Source organism: Mirounga leonina, unplaced genomic scaffold (genome assembly GCF_011800145.1).
Source record: "Mirounga leonina isolate KUSES-001 unplaced genomic scaffold, KU_Mleo_1.0 Mir_53, whole genome shotgun sequence".
In the NCBI taxonomy this organism is placed as follows: Eukaryota; Metazoa; Chordata; class Mammalia; order Carnivora; family Phocidae; genus Mirounga; species Mirounga leonina.
Genome location: NW_023270807.1, coordinates 97,711,720 through 97,734,276, shown reverse-complemented (window position 1 = coordinate 97,734,276; position 22,557 = coordinate 97,711,720). Strand labels below are relative to the sequence as shown.

Sequence of the window (22,557 nt, the reverse complement as noted above, 5' to 3'; positions counted from 1 at the left end):
AGACACAATTTGTCTGAGCCAGTATTACATTATACAGTTAGAGGAATAATATATACCCTAACTCTACCTACCATTAATCTACCTAGCTTTCTTGCCCTAAACATAAAAAATAGTTTTCATTCATTATTTTGTTTTTATTATTTTTCACATGCCTTAGGTCATTGTGCCTGTTAGGAGAGATAAATTACTCTTATATTCACCTTTGATTATGTATCCCCCTCCTTCCATATAATCTTTTTATACCTGAATACATTATAAGGACAATGTGCAACCAGACCAGTCTCTTTGGATGCCTCTCCCAATTTCTTTGTTATTATGGATAATTTTATTCTAGGAAGTTATCCAACACTTCCTAACCATCTTTCCTTTTATAGTCTCCAGGTCGTCAAATCACAATCATCTTCCCTCTGAACACTGACAGTTTTCTTCTTTCTTTTTAAATTTTGTCTCAGGACCGGGTTCCCTAAAAACTACCAAGGTGACTCATCACATCCATACAGTTCCAAAACAATTCTCTTCGTGGATTAGAATTAGATCCAGAAGAGTATATCGTTCTATCAGGCTGCCTAACAGCCTGTGTTCCATTCCATTTCTGTGTTCTAGTCCTGAATTTCATCACACGAAATCACTCTCATTTCTAATGCTTGTACACTTTCATTAAGCTGCTTTTGAAGAAAAATATTTTGCCGATATGATGCAATTACCACAAAAACTGTAATCTTAGGTCTCTAATTTGTTCCAATATTATGATTAATTTTTTTTCTTGTTAAATATGTGCAGTGAATTAATTCAAAATCTTTGGAAGACCTGTACAGATTTTTTGAGAGCTGGTATCTAGCCAGATATTCTTTTACAGCTATGCCTGGTTCATGTGCATACCGAGCAAATTATAAGCCTCATAAATATGCAAAGCACAATATTTAGGTAATATTTTAATAAGAGTATAATGGGATAAGTTAGTTTTTGTTTCTACAATAATTTACTTTTGCTACTAAGAAAAATCTGATGTGGGGCTCCTGGGTGGCTCAGATGGTTAAGCCTCCAACTCTAGGGTTTGGCTCAGGTCCTAATTTCAGTGTCATGAGATTTAGCCCCACAGCATCTGGCTCTGTGCTCAGCGTTTGGGGGGGGGGTCTACTTCTCTCCTTCTCCCTCTCCCCCCCACCCCACTCCTGCACGCTGCCACATTCTCTCTCTATAAAAAAGAAAAAGAAAAAAAAAAGAAAATCTGATGCTACAGCAGCAGTCACTTCCTGAAGTACCTTAACAAGTACCAACTTTTCCACTGCAATCATAGTATCTGAATGAATTACTCCATTTGTCAAACAGTTTTTTCTTAAGGACTTTGGACATTGATGCACCATTGATAATTGTTAGGAGGAACTTTCTGATTATTAGTGTATTCCATATGATATTGTATTCTCCTAACCATTAGTTTAGAATGCATGCATGCTTATTTTATTCTCTAAATCAATACATGCATCTATCATCAAATGAATAGATATGTTAGAATAAAAGAAAAATATATCTTAAAAGAATGTATTAATTTCAATATTAAAGATTCAGCTATTCAGGTGTCTAACATATTTATACAGAAAAATTCTATTCTTTGAAATTTCACTTAGGGAAATTTTTCTTGACCCAAGAAACTAAATAACATTTATGTGAAAGTGTATTATGAACAACAAAGAATTAAACAATGAGAGATATAATTATTAGATAATAGTAGTTTCTAAATAGGAAAGCCCAGGTATACAATTTAGTCCTCAGTCTTAAAATGCTCTTATATTTTTACTTAAGAACTATTATGCAAAAACTTAACGTGGCTGAGAATACTAGTCATGGTAACAGGTGATAAAAAAAGACTAGCAGATAGTTGTAGTTGCTTATAAATCCATGAATTCCTCCCAATTAAACTTTCTTTAAAGAAAAAAAAACTACAAAGCTAAAGGAACATACTCTGATAAAAAACAAAAACAAAAAACTACCTACAGAATTTTCTTGTCAAATTCCCATTTTCCACCAAAGCCAAAGGACCTCTCCTTTACATGTATAAAGCCATGTAGTGCCAATATCATTGGTTCTAATGATTTTCTAATGTCAATTAGTTGTTTCTATAAAGACTGCCTAAGTAAAACTTCTGGTATACCTAATGCAGCTATTTCAAGTTACAATCATTACTTTAAGTAAATCCAATACCTTTATACAGGTGATTTCTAAGGCACTGTTCTAAGTGCTTTATACATATTACTTATTTTATATATATTAACTTTATAATATGAATCTTAGGGCTTTCATGAGATAATAATCCATTTTACAGATAACAAAATTGATATAGTTAATAGGTGATGGGGCTATGCACTAAGATTCAACATAGGCAATTTGGCCCAGAGTCTGAACTCTTAACCACTATGGTACATTGATTTTCAAGCTAGAGAAAATCATATCTCAAGCTAAGTGATCAATTATAGTAAGAACTAAACTTGACAATTAGTACAAGCTGGCTGCTAACCAAGAAGGAGATTTCTATGTTTATGTTATTCCCCAACTTAAATTCATTCTACAGAAACTGAGATACAGACTTATTTAGGATGAACAAATGTCATTTTATTGGGCATCTGGGAAGTTAAGCTTGTCTTAACTTTGACCAAGATCCTAATGGCAAGGCCCAAGTCTGTCTTCTTTACAAATGCACGCTTAGCAGCTAGCATTAAGCTGGCACAAAATAAGCATTCTATAATTACCTATAGAATAAATGGGGATAACAATGGAATATTATGCAGCCATCAAAAGGAATGAAATCTTGCCATTTGCAATGACGTGGATGGAACTGGAGGGTATTATGCTAAGTGGAAATAAGTCAATCAGAGAAAGACATGTATCATATGATCTCACTGATATGAGGAATTCTTAATCTCAGGAAACAAACTGAGGGTTGCTGGAGTGGTGGGAAGTGGGAGGGATGGGGTGGCTGGGTGATAGACATTGGGGAGGGTATGTGCTATGGTGAGTGCTGTGAATTGTGTAAGACTGTTGAATCACAGACCTGTACCTCTGAAACAAATGTTAAAAAAAAGAAGAAGGTAGCAGGAAGGGAAAAATGAAGGAGGGGGAATAAAAAATAAATAAATAAAAAATAAATGGGTAAGAGGAAGCTGTTTTAACATATGAGAAAAAATAAATGATAAAGATTACATGTACCACAGAGGAAAATTTTCTACAAATTAGAAAACCAAACACACAAAACAGTGAAGTAACATGCCCAATTTCATATAGTTAAACCAAGATGTAAAACTTCCAATTTCCACATTTTTTCTTAAATCCCGTAAAAGTGAAATTCTATCAAAATATCCATATTATATAGTTGTATAAGATGTGAATGTACTCAACACTACTGAACTGTACACTTAAAAATGGTTGTGATAGAAAATTTTACGTTCTGTGTATCGTAGCACAATTTTTAAGTCAAAACTAGAAAAAAATCCAATTATGAAAAAATACAATTTAAATCACTACATATAGTTTCTATTTATAAATTTCTACTATACTAGGAAAATTTACTTATAAAAATAAGACAATATTATGATAAAACTTAAGTTTATATTATTTAACAATTGTTCAAAATGTAATGAAATAGCTACTTAAACACTTCTGTATTTTTCTTACCTTTCCTAGTTTCAGAAGTAAAAATGAAAATAGCATAAAAATGAAATGGAGTAATTCAACTTATTAAGTTAGCTCAAACCCACTGTGAAATAAGGAGAAAACTACTAGGTTATTAGTTATTGTATTCTGTCAACAATAATAAGCACCATGATAGTCATTACAAATATTCACAAGATTTCCCGCTTTTCTGCTTCTTGGTTATATGAGTGAAATTACAGATGGCCACGTGACTTGTTCCCGTAGCCCATGAAATGAGAGTGTAAGAGATATGTATTACATCCAGGCAGAAACTTTAAGAGCCAACTCATGCTTCACCATATTCTCTTTCTCCCTACTACAGTGACAAACAATATTGTAAAGACTGGCTGTTTCCTCAGCCAGGTTCTGGAATAATGATAATGAAAAGGAACAAACCCACAAAGGACATATAGTGTAAGGAAAAATAAACTGTTGCTGTATTAAGTCATTGAGATTATAGCATAACCCAAACTATCCTGGCTGACACAAATATAAAAACTGAATGTAAAGCAGTTATATAAAGAAAGGGATGGATTCCTACAAATGAGGGATATGGAAGGAGTGGCAGGGAATGATAGGATTTTGTCCCTTCTCCTGCCTAAGGATAGTGGCTCTAACAGAAGGTCTCCATCAGGGTGTAGATTACAGTCCTGAATGACACAGAGTTCAGGCTGAGGGGCAGAGTATGTCTTGCCACCATGCGCAGTTCCTAGAGCTGGAGGAAGCCCCTACTGTGCCCTCCCCTCTTCCCACATGTAGCCAGATGCTGAGGAAAACAAGGCTCCTCCCAAGTGCTACCTCTCTCCTTCCTGCCACCTGAAGAAATCTGAACTTTAGTCTTGAGAGAATATAAGTAGGTTCATCCACAAGACACCAGGCCTATTCCTTAGCATTTTAGGTCCAATGGCTGGCATACGTTTGTAGCTAGCTTAGAGGATTTCATCCTAAGGAGATACTCAAGGAAGAAGTATCATGCTACAGTTCCTTCTTTACTGTTAACCTTAATAATGGCCAAGGGGAAGCTGAACTTCAAATGGGACCAACTAGTTTCTACTGATCGGCTGGGTAAACTCTATTACAAAACTGAAAACTGGCAACTCTATCAGCTTATTTCAGTTGTAACTTTTAGGACCTTGCATACAATTGTGCAGAATGTGCCCTGCATAATAGCACCCAACCAAGGAGGGGAATGGTGGACTCTGAGGCTGCATTCACCAAGAAGAAAGGCTCTGTTTTTTTGTACTTCACACAAAGATGCCTTCTGTTTGTCAGATTGTGACTATAGGCACCTTATAGACTAACTCACCATTCCTTACCCATTTTTACCAGAATTTCTTGGAGACCATCCTTAGAGGTACTATTGAGGAGACTTACCTCATACCTGACAATCATGGGGCCCTGACTATTCTGGGACTCCTTGAGCTTTAATCCTTTCTCCATGAAGATATACGATAATAACCTATAGTGTATGTTTGTGAATTTGGACCACATACTACTACATTCCTGTGTCCCAATGAGAAATATGGACAGGCCACTGGCAAATGAGGTATCAGAAGTATTCTTCTGCTGGAATTCTATGTCCTGACAGAATCCTTCCAGTGGGTGGTAGAGAGTAAGAGAAATTCTACAGCACTACACGGACCAAATGATACCATTTTGATGTGCTAGAGCCCAGAGTTTCTGACTTTGACACTACTGATATTTTGGACCAGATAAATTCTTTGTTATGGAGAACTAACTGCCTTGTCATTGCAACATACTTGGCAGCATCCCCAGCCTTTATCAACTAGAAGCCAGTAGCACTGCTCCACCCTCCTCCAACTGTGACAAAAAAAATGTCTCTAGATATTGTCCAATGCCCTCTGGATAGTAAAATCACACCAGGATGACAACTACTCTGCTAGATCCATACTTTCATTTCCAGGAGATGGTGTGAGACTGACAAGATGTGTTCTGGGACTAAGATGCCCATCGCTATCTCCACCTGCTTGGTGGCATCTGAAGTTGATGTAGACCTCCCCCTGAGCTCCAGTTGGCAAGCTGACTAAGGAACTCTGCCCGGCAAGTTGAGGCTGGCCCTATTCTGAGCAGGTAGAAAAGAACTGAACCTTAACGTTTTGCTTGCTTTTTCTCCCCTATGTCAACCCTCCCTCCTACCATTAACTCCTCCTTCACTTCTGTCCCTCTCCCAGAAGAAGCAGAACCATGATTCCAACTTATTTAGAAAATCTATCTTCCCAGGCAAGATGTAGCCCAATAGCAAACTTTGCTACTGCCCCCCTGCCAACTCTGGTCTCTGTCCACCATAAAACGTAGACAGGTCTTTGTGTTGGCTAAAGAAGTCTGAACTGCTATGTTCTCAGCAGCCTTTTTAGCTTGCCTATTTTGGAGGGCCACTGTGGGCAAAAACCCAGACTTACAAACTGACCTATTTATATAACCTTAACAGATCAACATGTATCAAAGGAGGAATGGTCTGATCCTTGGATATGCTTTGGGCAGTCTGATGTCTGACTTTAACCAAAGACGGGTCCTAAAGACACTAACCCCACTGCATTTAGGTACTATATAGACCCAGATTTCTTAACTTTGGCACATATACATATATACTCACATCTGCTCATGCTTACAAGTACACATACACACACATATATAAATGTTCATATATACACCAAAAAATAGATTTCATAAGCAATGGGGGCCTATATTTCTTGCTCATATTTCATGCCAAAGTAAGTTCCATATGAATTAAAGATTAAGCATAAAAATAAAATAAAAAAATAAAGATTAAGCATAAAAAAATGCAATTTTAAGAGCACTGTAAGAAAATATGGGAGAATGTTTAATAAAACTAGGGTAAAAAATGTCTTTCCAATATACAATGGAATATTACTCGGACATAAAAAAGAGTAAAATCTTGCCATTTGCAACAACATGGATGGATCTAGAAAGTACAATGCTAAGTGAAATAAGTCAGAGAAAAACAAATGCTATATGATTTCACTTATATGTGGAATTTAAGAAACAAAACAAATGAAAAATGAAAAAAAGACAAAAAAAAAGACTCTTAACTATAGAGAACAAACTCCTGGTTATCAGAGGGGAGTAGATGGGGGGATGGGTAAGACAGGTGAAGAGGATTAAGAGTACACTTATAGTGATGAGCACTGATTAATACAAAGAATTGTTGTATCACTATATTGTACACCTAAAACTAATGTAAAACTATGTTAATTATACTGGAATTAAAAAAGAAAAAAAGGTCTTTCCAATCAAAGTACAAAACTCACGAGTGATATGAGATTTCTATGACCAACTGTTATACTTCTACAAATTTATCTCAGAGATATACTTGTATAAATGGATGAAGACATATATGTATCATACTATCACAACTGAACAAAATGAACAGCAGACCAAAAAGGATATAAATGTCCACTGATGAAGACTAAGTAAATTATGGTACTTCCATGTAATAGAATATCATGCAGTTATGAAAATAACTATGGAAAACTGGCTTGTGCCAATATGAAACAATCTATCAAATATATTGTTGACTGAACACAAATTATAGGAAAAATATGTAATGCTTTCCCTTTCATGCAAAAAAAAAAAAAAGAAGAGCTATCTAGAAAGATTTCTGCCTATATGCACAAGGTATTTCTAGAAGGACACAAAAGAAATTTATGTGGTTGTCTCTGGAGAGGAAAATGGGTCTGGAAAGGAAGGAATCTCGCTTTTTATTATATATCCCTTGAAGTTCTTGAATTATTTTTTAGATTGTGCATAAAGTCTATCATAAAAAAATAAAATCAAAGAATAAAATTCAAAGAAAATATTTCAAAAAAGAATAGCAAATACCTTATATATATATAGGATAACAGAAAACTCTTACCTTTCTCTGCAAAATTTAAGTGAATGTAGTATGGCAGGTCTCTTTTGACGTAAATTCCATAAATGTAAGGTGTCATCAGCCAAGGCACTCACAAGAGCTCCCTTAAAAATAAAGTGTAATATATTTTATATAGAATACATCTTACAAACATCAAAGCTACTAAAGAGCTGCCAAAAAAATCTTCCCAAATTTCAAAACTTTCAGCCAATAGATTTAGTTTTGAGAAACATATGTCTCACCCAAATTCTAAATAGCAGATGTTATACAGTGTGTCATATGTAAAAACTGTTTTCACTTTTCATTTTAAAGTATAATTTAGTATCTTATAAACTACAAATATACTAAGATCTAGTTGGATATTATGGTTGATAGCTATGTAAAATTAGAGGTCAGACTATAAGTTACTTGATCACTATTGTACATCTTCTTGACCGAAAGAAAAATATAATATGAAGTAACTTTCCCATTTGGCTTAAGAAAAATTCTTCGGAATGTACTATGCCTAGATCATAATTCTACTACTAGAATGATATAGAAAATAAAGATAGCATTCAGCACACTATAACTTCAACTCCCAAAAGGTTGACCAATCAACTAATTTAGAAAGTTAGAACATCTGATACTACTAAATACTATGGGGCAGCATCTCTGGCCCTATATGAGAATCACACAGGAGGCTCAATCTCACCCCTGAACTCACAAACCAGATTTTTCAGAGCAAGGACCTACACAGGTATATTTTTAAAAATCTTTAGAGGTGATTCTGGTATGTGAATAGAATTAAGAATCTCTAGACTAAGGTTGATTTATTAAGACATGTGCCTGTGTTTCCTCAAAGGAGTCAGATACTTTTCGTCTATACTGAGAGGATAAGATAAAAAATACAACATGGAAAATTTATGTTAATTTCAAAAAAGGATTTGCAGTTCTATTCATCTAGGTTATTATGAGAAATCTTAAAATCTCCTTCCTTCAAACTAAGTTTCTCATTTATCAAAGAGGATTAAAATAGCTCTGAAAAGTTACATTAAATGATCTCTCCAAGTCCTTTTCACCTTCGAAATTCTCTGAGGGCTTCTCTATGGTGTAATTCCTACTGCTACAACATGACTAGAGGGGAGCAGAAATAAAGTCCATATGCTTTCACTAGAAAGCATCCTCTTATCTATATCATTTTGAAGCAGAGAAACTCAAAGATTCAGAGTATCAAAGATTTTTACTCTTCATTCTTATTTCCACCATAGTCAACTTCTTTCTCAAGATGTGCACACCATCTTGAAATCTTAAGGAAGAAGAGATGTAGAGCCAAAATGTCAATAATAGCTCACCACCTCCTAGCGGGGCTCCTTTACCTACATATGGCCCACTAAATATAAAAGCAAATAGCTACTCCCAATTGTCAGACTTCTGTAGCATCCCCAATTAAATATTCATATTTTGCTAAGCATTTTTTAAAACAGCAACATCATTTTTAAGTACTCAAAATGTAACATTTAAGCATGTAAAATAAGTCATATCCAAGAACCCTATGATGAATCCTATTGAAAAGAAACCGGTATGAATGACAACATAAATTACTTAAGATTTCTAAAATTTAGATGTATAGGTAATCAGTTTGCAATGTTATTTACACTGGTTCATGTACTGCTTTAACAAATAATCTTAACACAAGTATAAAGATGGAGAATAGGTTAGGCTGCCAGGGATTAGGGACTGAGAGCAGAAGGGGGCCCAGTTATAAAGGGGGAGCCTTAGGGAAGTCCTTTATGATGATGAAACTGATCTGTATCTTGTTCATACTGGTCATTACACAAATCTGTATGTGTCATAAAAATGCACAAAACTAGACACCCACACTGACACAGGAGTTCATGGTGATGAAATCTAGATAAGGTCTGTAGTCTAATAATAGTATATGGATGTCATTTTCCTGATTAATATTATACTATTGTTATACATAATGTTACCATTAGGGGAAGATGGGGGAAGTACACAGAGAACCTCTCTATTTTGAACCTAACTGCCAGTAGAATTATTTCATAACAAAATTTAAAAAAAAATAGGAAAAATAATCTTGAGTCCTCATAAATAGGTTCAACAACTTTCTAGATTGTGATTTCTTTTGAATTTTAACATTTCACAATGCCTATTATACAGTTCTACACAGAATACTGCAGTTTTTAAAAACACTTCTGACCCTGAAAAACCTACACAATTGTATATTAATCTTCTGATAAAAACATTTTACAAAAGGTCAGAGGTATCGAGTGTTTTTTTTTTTTCCTCTCACATACATTTAAGAATTTATTAAATGGAACCTAAGGACCTGAGGGCAAAAAGAATGTCCAAGATATCACCACAACTAAAGATAGCAGAGCCTTTTCTGGAGTAATTTCTTTCTTCTAATGACCAGCTTTTCCTGCTCATCACTGCATATAGTAAATATCTCTTCTCAGAGCTGCTCATATTTTAAATTAACTTTTTATTTTCCTTTTTTAAAAAATTCTAGGGGCGCCTGGGTGGCTCAGTTGGTTGAGTGACTGTCTTCGGCTCAGGTCATGATCCTGGAGTCCCGGGATCGAGTCCCACATCGGGCTCCCTGCTCAGCAGGGGGTCTGCTTCTCCCTCTGACCCTCTTCCCTCTCATGCTCTCTGTCTCTCATTCTCTCTCTCAAGTAAATAAATAAATAAAATCTTTTAAAAAATTCTAATTAGTTAACATAGTATTATACTAGTTTCAGGTGTACAATATAGTGATTCAACAATTCCTTACAAAGCCCAGTGCTCATCACAAGTGTGCTCCTTAATCCCTATCACCTGTTTAACCCATTCTCCCACCTGCCCTCTGGTAACCATCAGATTGTTCTCTATAGTTAAGACAGTTTCTTGGTTTGCCTCTCTCTTTTTTTTTTCCCTTTTGTTTGTTTCTTAAATACCACATGAGTGAAATCATATGGTATTTGTCTTTCTAGGACTGATTTATTTTGCTTAGCACTATACTCTCTTGCTCCAAGTCACTGCAAATGCTCATACTTTTTAAAAACCTGCAAGCATGTTATCTACCCTGCTGATAAAATAGTATTTGTTTCCTGAGCTCCTTCCTAACTTTATAACTCTATCAAAAAGAAAGACATCATCAATTACTTCAACCAGTAAGTGACACAACAAGAATTTTGGACGATAACCAGTCTTCTTTTCTAATGGAATTTTGTTTCCTGGTTGTATTTCAAACAAGTCACAGAGAAGTATATTTTGTTATTTATAATAAACTCAATCTCTAAAAAAATTTTTAATATAGATTTCAGTGTTACATAACTTTCAGTATCCAAGAAATAAAATGTAAATGCAGCACCTTGTACCAAAAAGATTTACCTTACACCATTCTATTTGCAACACTGTTTTGAGAAACATCTTGCATTATTTATGTAACTTCCCAGGATGATGCCTTACAGTGAACTGCTATAAGTTCTGACCTATAAGAAATTTACTTTTGTTCAAGTATTTAAATATCAATGCATGCAAGAAATCTGAAAGACCAGATGTGGCCCTATTTCATATATAAGTAGGACAGATTAAAGCAATTCACTAACCTCATTAATCAGGAACTGAAGCTGGATTACTGCAGCTCCACTGTCATGTTGGCAATAACATTCTACTCCTGGACGACCAAAGCTGTCATTAATTTCATTAAGGAGTCTACGGTATGTGTGGGCTTTTTACAGCAACTGTTAAGTTACATAACAGACTAATAAATATTCCAATGACCTGATATTCAATAAAGGCTATTTATTGAGATTAAGATTCAGAGTTACATTTATTACACATCAGTCAGATCAGCTAGCTTCTGCTGATAATCAGAAGTCTCAGAGATTACAGGTCTAAAATAACTGTTCCTTCTAGAAAATAAAAGAACTATCCAAAACAGCAATATACAGAACATAAACTAGGTTTAATACACTTTACTCTGGCCCAAGTTTCTTTCTTTCACTTAAAATAAAAAGAGAAAAGGTAGTTGATCTGCAGAGCATCCAATTTTGACCAAGGCAGCAAACAAATCTGAAAAGCAGAGACATGTCATTTTGGAATAATGCTTTTGGAACCAATCTTTTTACTAGCATTTTTCAATCCTATAGTGTTATTTTTCAATATTGTAAGTTAATATAATGAAGAACCATATAACTATGTTTGTAATTATAGCGTGATGATGTTATATTACCAATGAATGCATCAGTCTTTTACAACAGACCTGAATTCAAAATACGCAAATTTATATTAATTTGCATATAACAGTAAACACACAACATTCTCTGTGTTAGGCATTATATTAAACATGTTATATATATTAACTCATTTAATTCCCATCATCTATGAAGAATATATAATTTCCCTTCCCCCCCCATAAACAGATAAGGAAACTGAAGCACAGAGAAATCAAGCAACTTGTAAGTCACGTAACTAGAAAGCAGCAGAGCTGAGATTTGAATAAGCATTCTGGCTCCAGAATCTATACTCTTAATAATAAGGTATGCTAAATAAAGAACAAAACAAACAAAAACCCAGACACTTATACAATTTACTAAGTGCCAGGCACTGTTACATCTTCATAAACTTGAAATAAGAAATTAGCTAAATTAGCTATTTTAACATGTTACTATACTAATCTACTTTTCACTAGTTAATAAATATTAATTGAAAATAAAAAGCTAAATCTAAAATGTGATCAATAATGTGATTATAGCCTTCTTTTTTTTTTTTACTTTTTTTTTTTAATTTTATTTATTTATTTGAGAGCGAGAATGAGAGAGAGAGAGAGCATGAGAGGGGGAGGGTCAGAGGGAGAAGCAGACTCCCCGCCGAGCAGGGAGCCCGATGCGGGACTCGATCCCGGGACTCCAGGATCAGGACCTGAGCTGAAGGCAGTCGCTTAACCAACTGAGCCACCCAGGTGCCCCGTGATTATAGCCTTCTTTATATAAATTCATATTCAGGTGTATAGACTACTTCTATATGCTTTTAACACATGCCCTAAGGTTCTTAAGAAAAAAAAATAATCACACTAAAGGTTAAATTCCTATTTTCTATACACTTTTTCCTTCCGATTTCTAAAAGTTTTTCTAGGTGATATTTATCTTCCACGATTTTTTTCATTTTATTGCCAGCAATTAATTCTTCTATTATTTCACAGACTAATCATGCATGTTTAGCCTATAGTACCTTACTCTGTAAACATCTCAAACTTTTATCATCATCATCATCATCATCAGTATTAGTAGTACTAGTTTTACACCAATTACCCAAATGCACCTAAAGGAAGCTAGATTTCAGATTGTTACTACTGGCATTTGGTAGTGACAAATCACACCTTGTTGGCCAAAGAAATACCTACATCCATTTCTTTTGTCAGGATGCCTTTTTAGCTAGTAAAGGGAGTCTAATTCTAATCTTTCCAGCTAAATTATCCTTTCTGGGACCAATTAGCAATTCTATAATTCTCATTTTACATGGAGCAAAACTTCTCATCTAACCAGATCAGAAAAACTAAGTTAATAAAAAATGTGAGCTATTATGAAGAATCATAAAAATTCTACTCACCTTATTTTTTTTCAGAAATCATACATAATTTTGCTAATCTTGTGATATTATCTTCTTTAAGTATGGCTCTATTAACTAGATTCAGAATTGTTTGTCTTAAAACATACTCATGGTGTGCTTGGGTGGCTCAATTGGTTGAGCATCCGACTCATGGTTTTGGCACAGATCCTGATCTCATGGGTCATGGGATCCAGCCCCACAACAGGTGCACTCAGTGGGAAGTCTGCTTGAGGATTCCCTCTCTTTGCCCCTCCACCCCACATGCATGTTCATGTGCCCGTCTGCTCTTTCTCTAAAATAAATAAATCTTTAAAAATAAATAAATAAATTAATAAAAACAAAGCCATAACTATCCAGGTATAAGATCTGTAGTTTATTTTTATTTAAAAGATTTTATTTGAGAGAAAGCATAGGAGCCCATGAACAGGGGGAGGGGCAGAGGGAGAGGGAGAAGCAGGCCCCTGCTGACCAGGGAACCCCGATGCGGGACTTGATCCCAGGACCCTGGGATCATGACCTGAGCCGAAGGCAGATGCTTAACCAACTGAGCCACCCAGGCACTCAACTAGTTTCATTTTTTAAATGGAACTTAAGATAATTGGCAATGCATTCTAAATGCAGCATTCACATACAATCTTACTATTTTTCTGATCATTTACTGTTATCCACACAACATCAAAAATTTTAAATGACTGACTTCATGAAGTCTTCCCAAAGTATTCATCCTGCATTTTTTATGTACTTTTAAAAACCCCTCTATTTTGCATTCACATTATCTATTCTTAAAGTAAACTAATTACTATAGTATCAAATATGACAGGCACAAACAGATATGGGAATACACAAAACTGATTATTGGTTAAGCAAAACATAAGCATATAGATCTACTAATTTGGGCCTACTGGTCTGAAAACTTCAGTATGCTGTGGGCATCAATCAATATTTTATTCACAGAAACTGCAAAGTGTCTATAAATCCAGGAAGTCAGTCAAGAAAGGTTTATTCTTCTCTACACATGGAACTACTCCAGATAAAACTATACTTTTTTTGACACTATTATTAATATAGTCACACTTACACCTAAGATGATAAATTACTTTCTTAATATAATAAAGAAGAACCACTATCTACTAAGTTTCAGGTTCTGCGTCTTAAAAACGCAATTGTACTTAATCCTCATGGTAACTCTGAAAGGTAGTTATTATCCGTATTTTACAAATTATAATCCTGAGGCTCAAAGAAGTGATTTTTCTCAAGATTACTACTGATTTCTCTCCCTTTTCCTTTGGATAAGGTAGTACTATGCTGCAGCCAGCCCTGAAGGATCCTTAATACTACAAAAGCCCTCTGAATTGGGGGGGAAAAATCCTAAATCATTATTTCATAGTAACAAAAAGTTTAAAATTAAATTTTAAGGAATGGAAGTTACTTATATATAATCAAAAGATATTAGTTTGAAAGAATACAAACTCTAGAGCAAGTAGTTCTCAATCCTGGCAGTGTATCAGAATTCCAGCTCTACTGCAAATTTACTAATCCCAAATTGCCTGAGAAGCAGCCTGAGTAGGTTTTTTGTTTTGTTGTTGTTGATGTGCCGCAGGAACATCTGAGGCACAGTTGAGAATTAAGACATCTACTTTCAAGTCAGTTCATATGCCAGTTCCACCAGTACTTGCTGTGACCTGAGGAGGAGAATTATTACACCTCTCCACTTTCTTGTCTATAAAATACAGATACTTATCTAGTCTAGCTTGCAGAGCTGTGGTGAGAATTAAAACTATTGAGAGTGTACTCCCCAAATGGTACCCATTCATTATCATTAACTAGTATATTCATTACTTTAACAAGAACTAAAGATACCTTATAGTGGACATACCATAATGTAAGAAAATAATGACTATATTCAATCACTAAACAGCATGTCATAGATGCAAATACTCATATCCTTTCATATTTGTGTAATGATTCTTGCTTCTTGCATATATGGTTCTTCCTAATATTGTTATTACTAAGAGTTAACAGTTTTATCAGACAATAGTCAAACACTGTAACAAAGATCTGCTTTGTAAATTATTCCTATTGTTGGCTACATACAAAATGAAGAAAACCCAGAAGAAAATGTTATATACTGAACAATTCTGCAAAGATATTTATTAAAGAAATATTATTATGATGCCTACTCCTTTGCATTAATCAACTGTAAAACAAAGCCAAATCGTAAGGCTCCACTGAGTATTTCTTGGCGTCAACACATTTTGCCCTTTAATTCTGAACACCAATGTACTCTTTTAATGTACCACCCTCTGGAGGTGTGGGATGTGGGGATGAAGGTCTGCGGGTGCCTCCTGGCCCAGCCCTGAGTTGGAGACGAAGAGTGGGCATGTGCCTGGGGCCAGGGCCGCTGCCGGGGCCCGTGGGGGGCTAGGGCTTGGCCCACAGGCACACTTGCCAAGGGGTTGTCTGTTCAGAGGCCCAGAGGAAAAGCATGATGCTGCTGAAATTGTCCAGGCTCAAGCTATCTTCCTATCATAGATACTTTTAGTCTCCATTTTTTTTTACTGCTTGCTCATCAAGAGCTAGGGTATCTACCTAATCTTACTAGTCAACTTTGTCTCTGGAATAAACCAATTAATTTATATGGCCCATGACACAGGCCACATACCTCCTGCAAAACTACTTATGGCTTTTGTCCAGAAAAGCACCATCATAACTCCTGAATAAGAGCTACAGAAGACAAGGCTAAAACAGGTTCAGAGCAAAGTCTTTGAATGCAAATCTTTGAATTTATACATCCTCTAAGTAAGATCCTCTAAGTAAGCAGCAGGGAGAAAAATATTTAAGGAAAAAAATAATATGATGAAATTAGCAATTACTGAAGAATAATCAGGAAGAGATATGTGGGACAGATAAGCAGAAACAAAGACCAAAACCAGTTAAACCTTTTATAATATTGTATCATCAAATTCAAATTTAAAATAAAACATTCATCCAATTGTCTAAATGGTGTTTTTTGTTTTGTTTTTGGAAAGGGAGGAAGAAAGGAGGAATTAGAAAGCCTTTAAGTACATCATCATAGTAGTTAAGATTTATTAAACAATTAATACATAGCAAGTATCATATATATATTAGCTTACAAGAGTACCTCTTCTATAGGCTCTGTTGTTTACAAAAGAGGAAACTGTGGTACAACAAGCCTAAATAACTTGCCCCAAACCATTCAGCTAGTTAGTGAAGCTGGGGTTTGAACCCAGGCTGTCTAACTCCAGTACACACACACATACCAGATCAAGACTTACTGCACAAAAAAGAGCCAATTTTCACATGTTGAAAGAGGACTTTACAGACGCCTGGGTGCCTCAGTCGGTTAAGTGTCTGTCTTTGGCTCAGGTCATGATCCCACGATCCTGGGATCGAGTCCTGCATCGGGGTTCTTGCTAAACGGGGAGCCTGCTTCTCCGTCTGCATGCTCTGCCCCTGTTCTCCCTGCTTGTGCTCGGTCGCTCACTCTCTCTGGCAAATAAATAAATAAAATCTTAAAAAAAAAAAGGGAGGGGAGACTTTATCTCCATTTTGACCGGAATTTGTACTTTCTAACTGGTTAAGTTCTTCTTTCCAGCTTATCTTTTAATTCAGGAAAAGAGCCCAGTGGGCAAAGCATCTTGTAATGGACCAACTACCCTTCAAGCAATCGGGACTGCTCCAATACCAGCAAGCCCTCACATGACTGACCCCAAAACAATGATCAACCTGACCTTTACTGCCCACCTGCATGTACCCACTGGTCTCTGTCCCACATTTTCCTTATATAAACACAGAATTATTTTCAGCACGTTGAAGACAGTCTTTGAGATGTTAGTCGGCTGTCTTCTTGGTGTTGGCCTCACTGAAATAAATTATTTTCTTGTTTCACCACCACTTGTCTCGCTGCTTTGATTTTGTCAGCAGTCTTTTTGGGACCCCCAGAGCCAGGTCCTCTTGCACCCAAAGGCCTTGGTTATAATGGAAATGTCACTTCCTGACTTGCTTTAAGTCATTTTAAAACCAGAGAATGAACTTAACAGAACACTTATAATATTTTGCATCTGAGTACGAAATAAATTCAGAGTGGTCTAAAACTCTAAAACTACACCAAATGCAACTTTTAGTAGCAAACAGACATTATGAAACCAGTTGGGCACAAGCAATACAACAATCAAAAAAATTTTTTTTCTAGACTCATCTTTCATGTTAGTTCATGGTAATAAATATCTATTAATTTTAATAATAGAGCACTACAGCCCAGCAGAATAAGCAAAAAGCTGAGTTCTGTATTCTAATTATAGTTGAAATTCTGAGACTGCCTTGTTACAAATATTTTCATGTAAAGTGAACAGCCTACAAACATTTTAGAAACTTCAGCTATGAGAGAGGAACCGTTCTTAGCAAAGTTAGCCAAGATATTAAAATGAGTAAATGACCCTATCCCCCAAAAGCCCACAGAATCAAAGACTGTATTAATAGAATTAAGGACAAAAATCACATGATCATCTCAATGGACACAGAAAAATCCAACCCCCTTCCATGATAAAACACTCAAGAAAAAGGGAACTTCCTCAACCTAACAAAGGCACATATGAAACACCTACAGTTCACATCATACTTAATGCTAAAAGACTGAAATTAGTATTCTCCTGTTAAACTCAGGAAAGAGACAGGATGTCCACTCTCACAATTTCTATTCAACATATACAGGATATTCTGGCTGGGGAAAACAGGCAAGGAAAAGAAATACAAAGTGTCCAGATTGAAAAGGAAGAAGTAAAGTAAAACTATTCTATATTCATAGAAGACATGATCTTGTATATGGAAAATTCTAAGGAACCCACTAAAAAATACTATTTGAACAAATGAGTTTAGCAAGGTTGCACAACACAAGATCAATACACAAAAATCAACTGTACTTCTATATACTGGCAATAAACAATCTGAAAAAGTCAAGAAAACAATTCCATTTACAATATCACAAAGAATAAAATACTTAGGAACAAATTTATCCAACAAAATGCAAGACTTGTACACTGAAAACTACAAAGCATTGTTGAAACAAGATCTAAGTAAGTGGGAAGATATCCCATATTCATGGAACTAAAGACTTAAAATTGTAAAGATGGCAGTATTCATCAAACTGATCTACAAAATTAACACAATCCCTGTCAGAATCCCAGCTGTTTGTAGAAATTGACAAGCTGAGCCTAAAATGAGCTTAAAAGTAATATGGAAATGCAAGGGACCCAGAATAACCAAAACAATCTTTACAAAGAAGAACAAAGTTGGAAGAGTCACATTTCCCTAATTTCAAAACTTAATACAATATTACGGTAATCAAGACAGTGTGGTATTAGCATCATTACTGTCCAGCTTGAGCAATAGAATGAACTGAGAATCCAGAAATAAACATTTATGATGGACTTTGGAGGTCAAGGATGTCAAGAAAATTCAATAGAGAGGGGTGCCTGGATGGCTCAGTTGGTTAAGCGTCTGCCTTCGGCTCAGGTCATGATCCTGGAGTCCCAGGAGTGAGCTCCCCTTTGGGCTCCCTGCTCAGTGGGGAGTCTGATTCTTCCTCTGCCCCTCACCCCACTCCTGTGTGTGCGCGCGCTCTCTCTCTCTCTCACTCTTACTTAAAGTAAAATCTTTAAAGAAAAAAAAGAAAAAAATCAATAGAAAAAGAACAGTCTTTTCAACAAATGGTCTTGGGATAACTGGATATCTACATGAGAAAGGACGAATTTGGACCCCTATCTCACACTATATAAAAAATATGAGCTCAAAATAGAGACCTAAATTCAAGAGCTAATACTATAAAACTCTTAGAAGAAAACATACATCTTTGTGACCTCAGATAAGGTTCTGGCTTCTCAGATATAACCCCAAAAGCATAAGTCACAAAAGAAAAAATAAATTGGACTTAACATTAAAAGCATTTTGTGTTTCAAAGGACATCATCAAGAAAGTGAAAAAAAACAGTCCACAGAATAGGAGAAAATATTTGTAAATCATACATCTAATAAGGATTTAATATCCAGAATACATAAAAGGCTTTTACAACTGAATAACAACAACAACAAAAAAATACAATTTAAAAATGGAGAAAGGCTATGAATAGACATTTCTCAAAAGAAGATACACAATAGCCAAAATATACATGAAAAGATGCTCAAAATCATTAGTCACTAGGGAAATGCAAATCAAAGCCACAGTGAAATACCACTTGACCTCCTCTAGTATAAGAGTTTGTAAGGATGTGGAGAAATGAGAAGTCTCAATTAGTTGGTATAACTGTAAAGTGGTGCAACTACTTTGGAAAATAATTGGCAATTCCTCTACGTTAAACACAGAGTTACCACAGGACTCAGCAATTCCAGTCCCAGGAATATAAAAACAAAAGAAATGAAAAAATACATAGATGCAAAACTTCTACACAAATGTTCAAAGCATTATTCCTAATAGCCAAAAAAGAGGAAAATCCAAATGTCTAGCAACTGACTATTGGATAAATAATATGCGGTATATTTATATAATGAAATGTTCAACCATAAAAAGAAAAGAACCACTAATACATGCTATAATATGGATAAACCTTAAGGACATTATGCTAAGTAAAAGGAGCCAATCATAAAAGACTATATATTATATGATTCCATTTATAAATGAAATGTCCACAGTAGACGAATCCACAGAAATAGAAAGTAAATAAATGGTTGTGAAAGACTGGGTGGAGAGGGTAAGGCAGAGTAACTGCTAAATAGGTATGGGGTTTCTTACTGGGGTAAAGAAAATGTTTGGAAGTTAAGAAATGCTGACGATTGCATAACTCAATGGATATAATGAAAAGCCCTGAGCCATACACTTTAAAAGAGTAAATTTTACGGTAAATAAAAGTATCTCAATAAAACTGTTATTTAAAAAAAAGAAGAATCGGCTTGTATGAATGATAAATAATGCAAATAGGTAAAAACGACTGAATTTAAGGTCAAAAATGACTGCAATTATTAATGAAATAAATTAAAACATTATATTCTTTTTTTTAAAGGTTTTATTTTTTTTTAAGATTTTATTTATTTGACAGAGAGAGAGACAGCGAGAGAGGGAACACAAGCAGGGGGAGTGGGAGAGGGAGAAGCAGACTTCCCACTGAGCAGAGAGCCCGATGCGGGGCTGGATCCCAGGACCCTGGGATCATGACCTGAGCCGAAGGCAGACGCTTAACGACTGAGCCACCCAGGCGCCCTTAAACATCATATTCTTAAATATATCTTTAAAAATCCCTTTTATCTAGGATTTAAGATATCTATCACAAGCAATGAATGAATTTAACTATTTAGCAACTTAACTGAAATGCAGCATAGTAAGAGGTAAAAAAAAAAATCACACTAGTTTAGCATTTTTTTTTTTTAAAGATTATTTATTTATTTATTTGAGAGAGAGAGAATGAGAGACAGAGAGCATGAGAGGGAGGAGGGTCAGAGGGAGAAGCAGGCTCCCCGCCGAGCAGGGAGCCCGATGCGGGACTCGATCCCGGGACTCCAGGATCATGACCTGAGCCAAAGGCAGTCGCTCAACCAACTGAGCCACCCAGGCGCCCCTAGTTTAGCATTTTTGCAATTAAGCTCTATTTCCTTCTGTCTTGCACTCAATTTTTAAGTATTTTTATTTCATTCAAGATTTAAACACAGGAAGTATTTAACAGAGGAGACATAACAGAGAAGACCCTTTATAAGCTTTTAAAATCCAATTAATCTATAAGCTCAGCCTATTCATTTTACCTTCCAATCATTTATTAGGCTGGTGTTACAATCACAGCAATAGTTCCTCTGTTTATTCTGCCTTCTGGGATTTCTACCGTACTGTCAGCAAAGTAGAATTAAAAAAATAATCAAAGAAGCAGGCAATGGGACCCTATCCTGTGGCAAGTTCTGAGAGTACAGCTTCTAGGCAAGTTTTCACTGCTCTCAAAACCACTGTGTATTATGCGCATATTTTGGCAACCTCTACTTTTATGAAGAATGAGATAATATCAAGACAGTATATATTCAGTAAATTTTTAAGATTTTTAAAGATTATATATCTTCTCAGAGAATCTGTTCATCAATTCTTGTCAATGAAAAAAAGGGCAAAGAAAGTATTGACATTATTCCAACCTATACAGAAGTGACACATTCAATTTTCCAAACTAGGAATGGAAGACTGGAATACATATAAAATGGAAAGCAACCAGAGAACTTTAATATCCTGTGCAGTTTCTGAAAATACATTTATATTCTGCAAAGTTTAAAGATGAGGATACAGATAATTGAACTTTTCATGAACTCCTAAGTGACTAATAAATTATCCTACAGTATTATACATTTAATTATATAATATTATGTGAAAGTAACTTTCATTGAACATATATTCTGCTAACAAACCAAGAACAACTTTGAAGGGTAAAACTGTTCCTCCCTGATTAAAATTATCCATCATAAATCCTGATGATTTGCACTAACTTCTGTTACCTTTTAGTGCATTCTTATACTTTTAGCAAACAGAGTAATTCACATCTCTAGTTAGCCTTCAAGGTGCTGCTACTCTCAACCGGCTTAATACTCTGAATAAAAGCTCAGTGGATGATTTTTATTGTTAATGGCTTCAGTCTTGAAGAAACTTAACCATAATGTGATTATTTTCAATAATAAAGTTAAAATCTAAACAGAACCATAATGTGGTCAAAGAATATTGATGAAAGCATTCTAAAAATGAAAAGGAGGAGCTTTAGCATCAGACCAACTCCACCATTTAGTGTAAACATAAACAACAATCATTAAGCAGCTGAGAGATTTCATTTCTGTTATTTCACATTATGAGAAATAAGTGACAGTCAACAAATAAAAGCAGTACATTATACCTTTATCCTACTCAAAAAAATGGAAATATTTCAAATGATCTGTGATAAGTAAGACCACCTATGTGCGCTGCAGCTTTCTCATCTGGGAATGCCTCACCTGCCTCCTCCAGCTGACCCGTGTGACAACACCTACCTGCAACACTTCAGAGGGTGAAGACTCCAGGGGGACCCAGTCATGAAGGAAGAGCGGGGAATCCTTTTACACGTTAGTGAGTTTTACCTCCAAGAGCTCCACCAGGCTCCCACATATCTGGGAAAAATTCCCACCTGCTTCCAGCAATGGGTGGGGAAAAGCAACGATTTTTAATACACTGGAACATTCTGTTCTTAACAAGATCTTCCCTCAGGAGAAACTAACAGGAGCCTAAACAGCTGGGGGTTTATCAGAGCTGAACTGACGTGGTGGAAGGGAAATACCCAACTCCAACCCACTCTAGCCATCCTAACTCACCCAGGGGAGGGG

The 22,557-nt window shown here is 35.5% G+C and overlaps 1 protein-coding gene across 5 annotated transcripts in view; it reads right to left on the bottom strand.

Moving 5' to 3' along the window:
- The window catches only part of STXBP5 (syntaxin binding protein 5), a 184,853-nt gene that overhangs the window by 147,755 nt on the left and 14,541 nt on the right, over positions 1–22,557 (bottom strand). For all 5 annotated transcript variants that reach the window (XM_034990955.1, XM_034990958.1, XM_034990959.1 and 2 more), the window contains exons 3-4: positions 11,170–11,251; positions 7,580–7,680 (exon numbers count right to left, since the gene is read on the bottom strand). In XM_034990955.1, the coding sequence (XP_034846846.1) occupies positions 7,580–7,680; positions 11,170–11,251 (183 nt within the window). The remainder of the gene's footprint in view (positions 1–7,579; positions 7,681–11,169; positions 11,252–22,557) is intronic.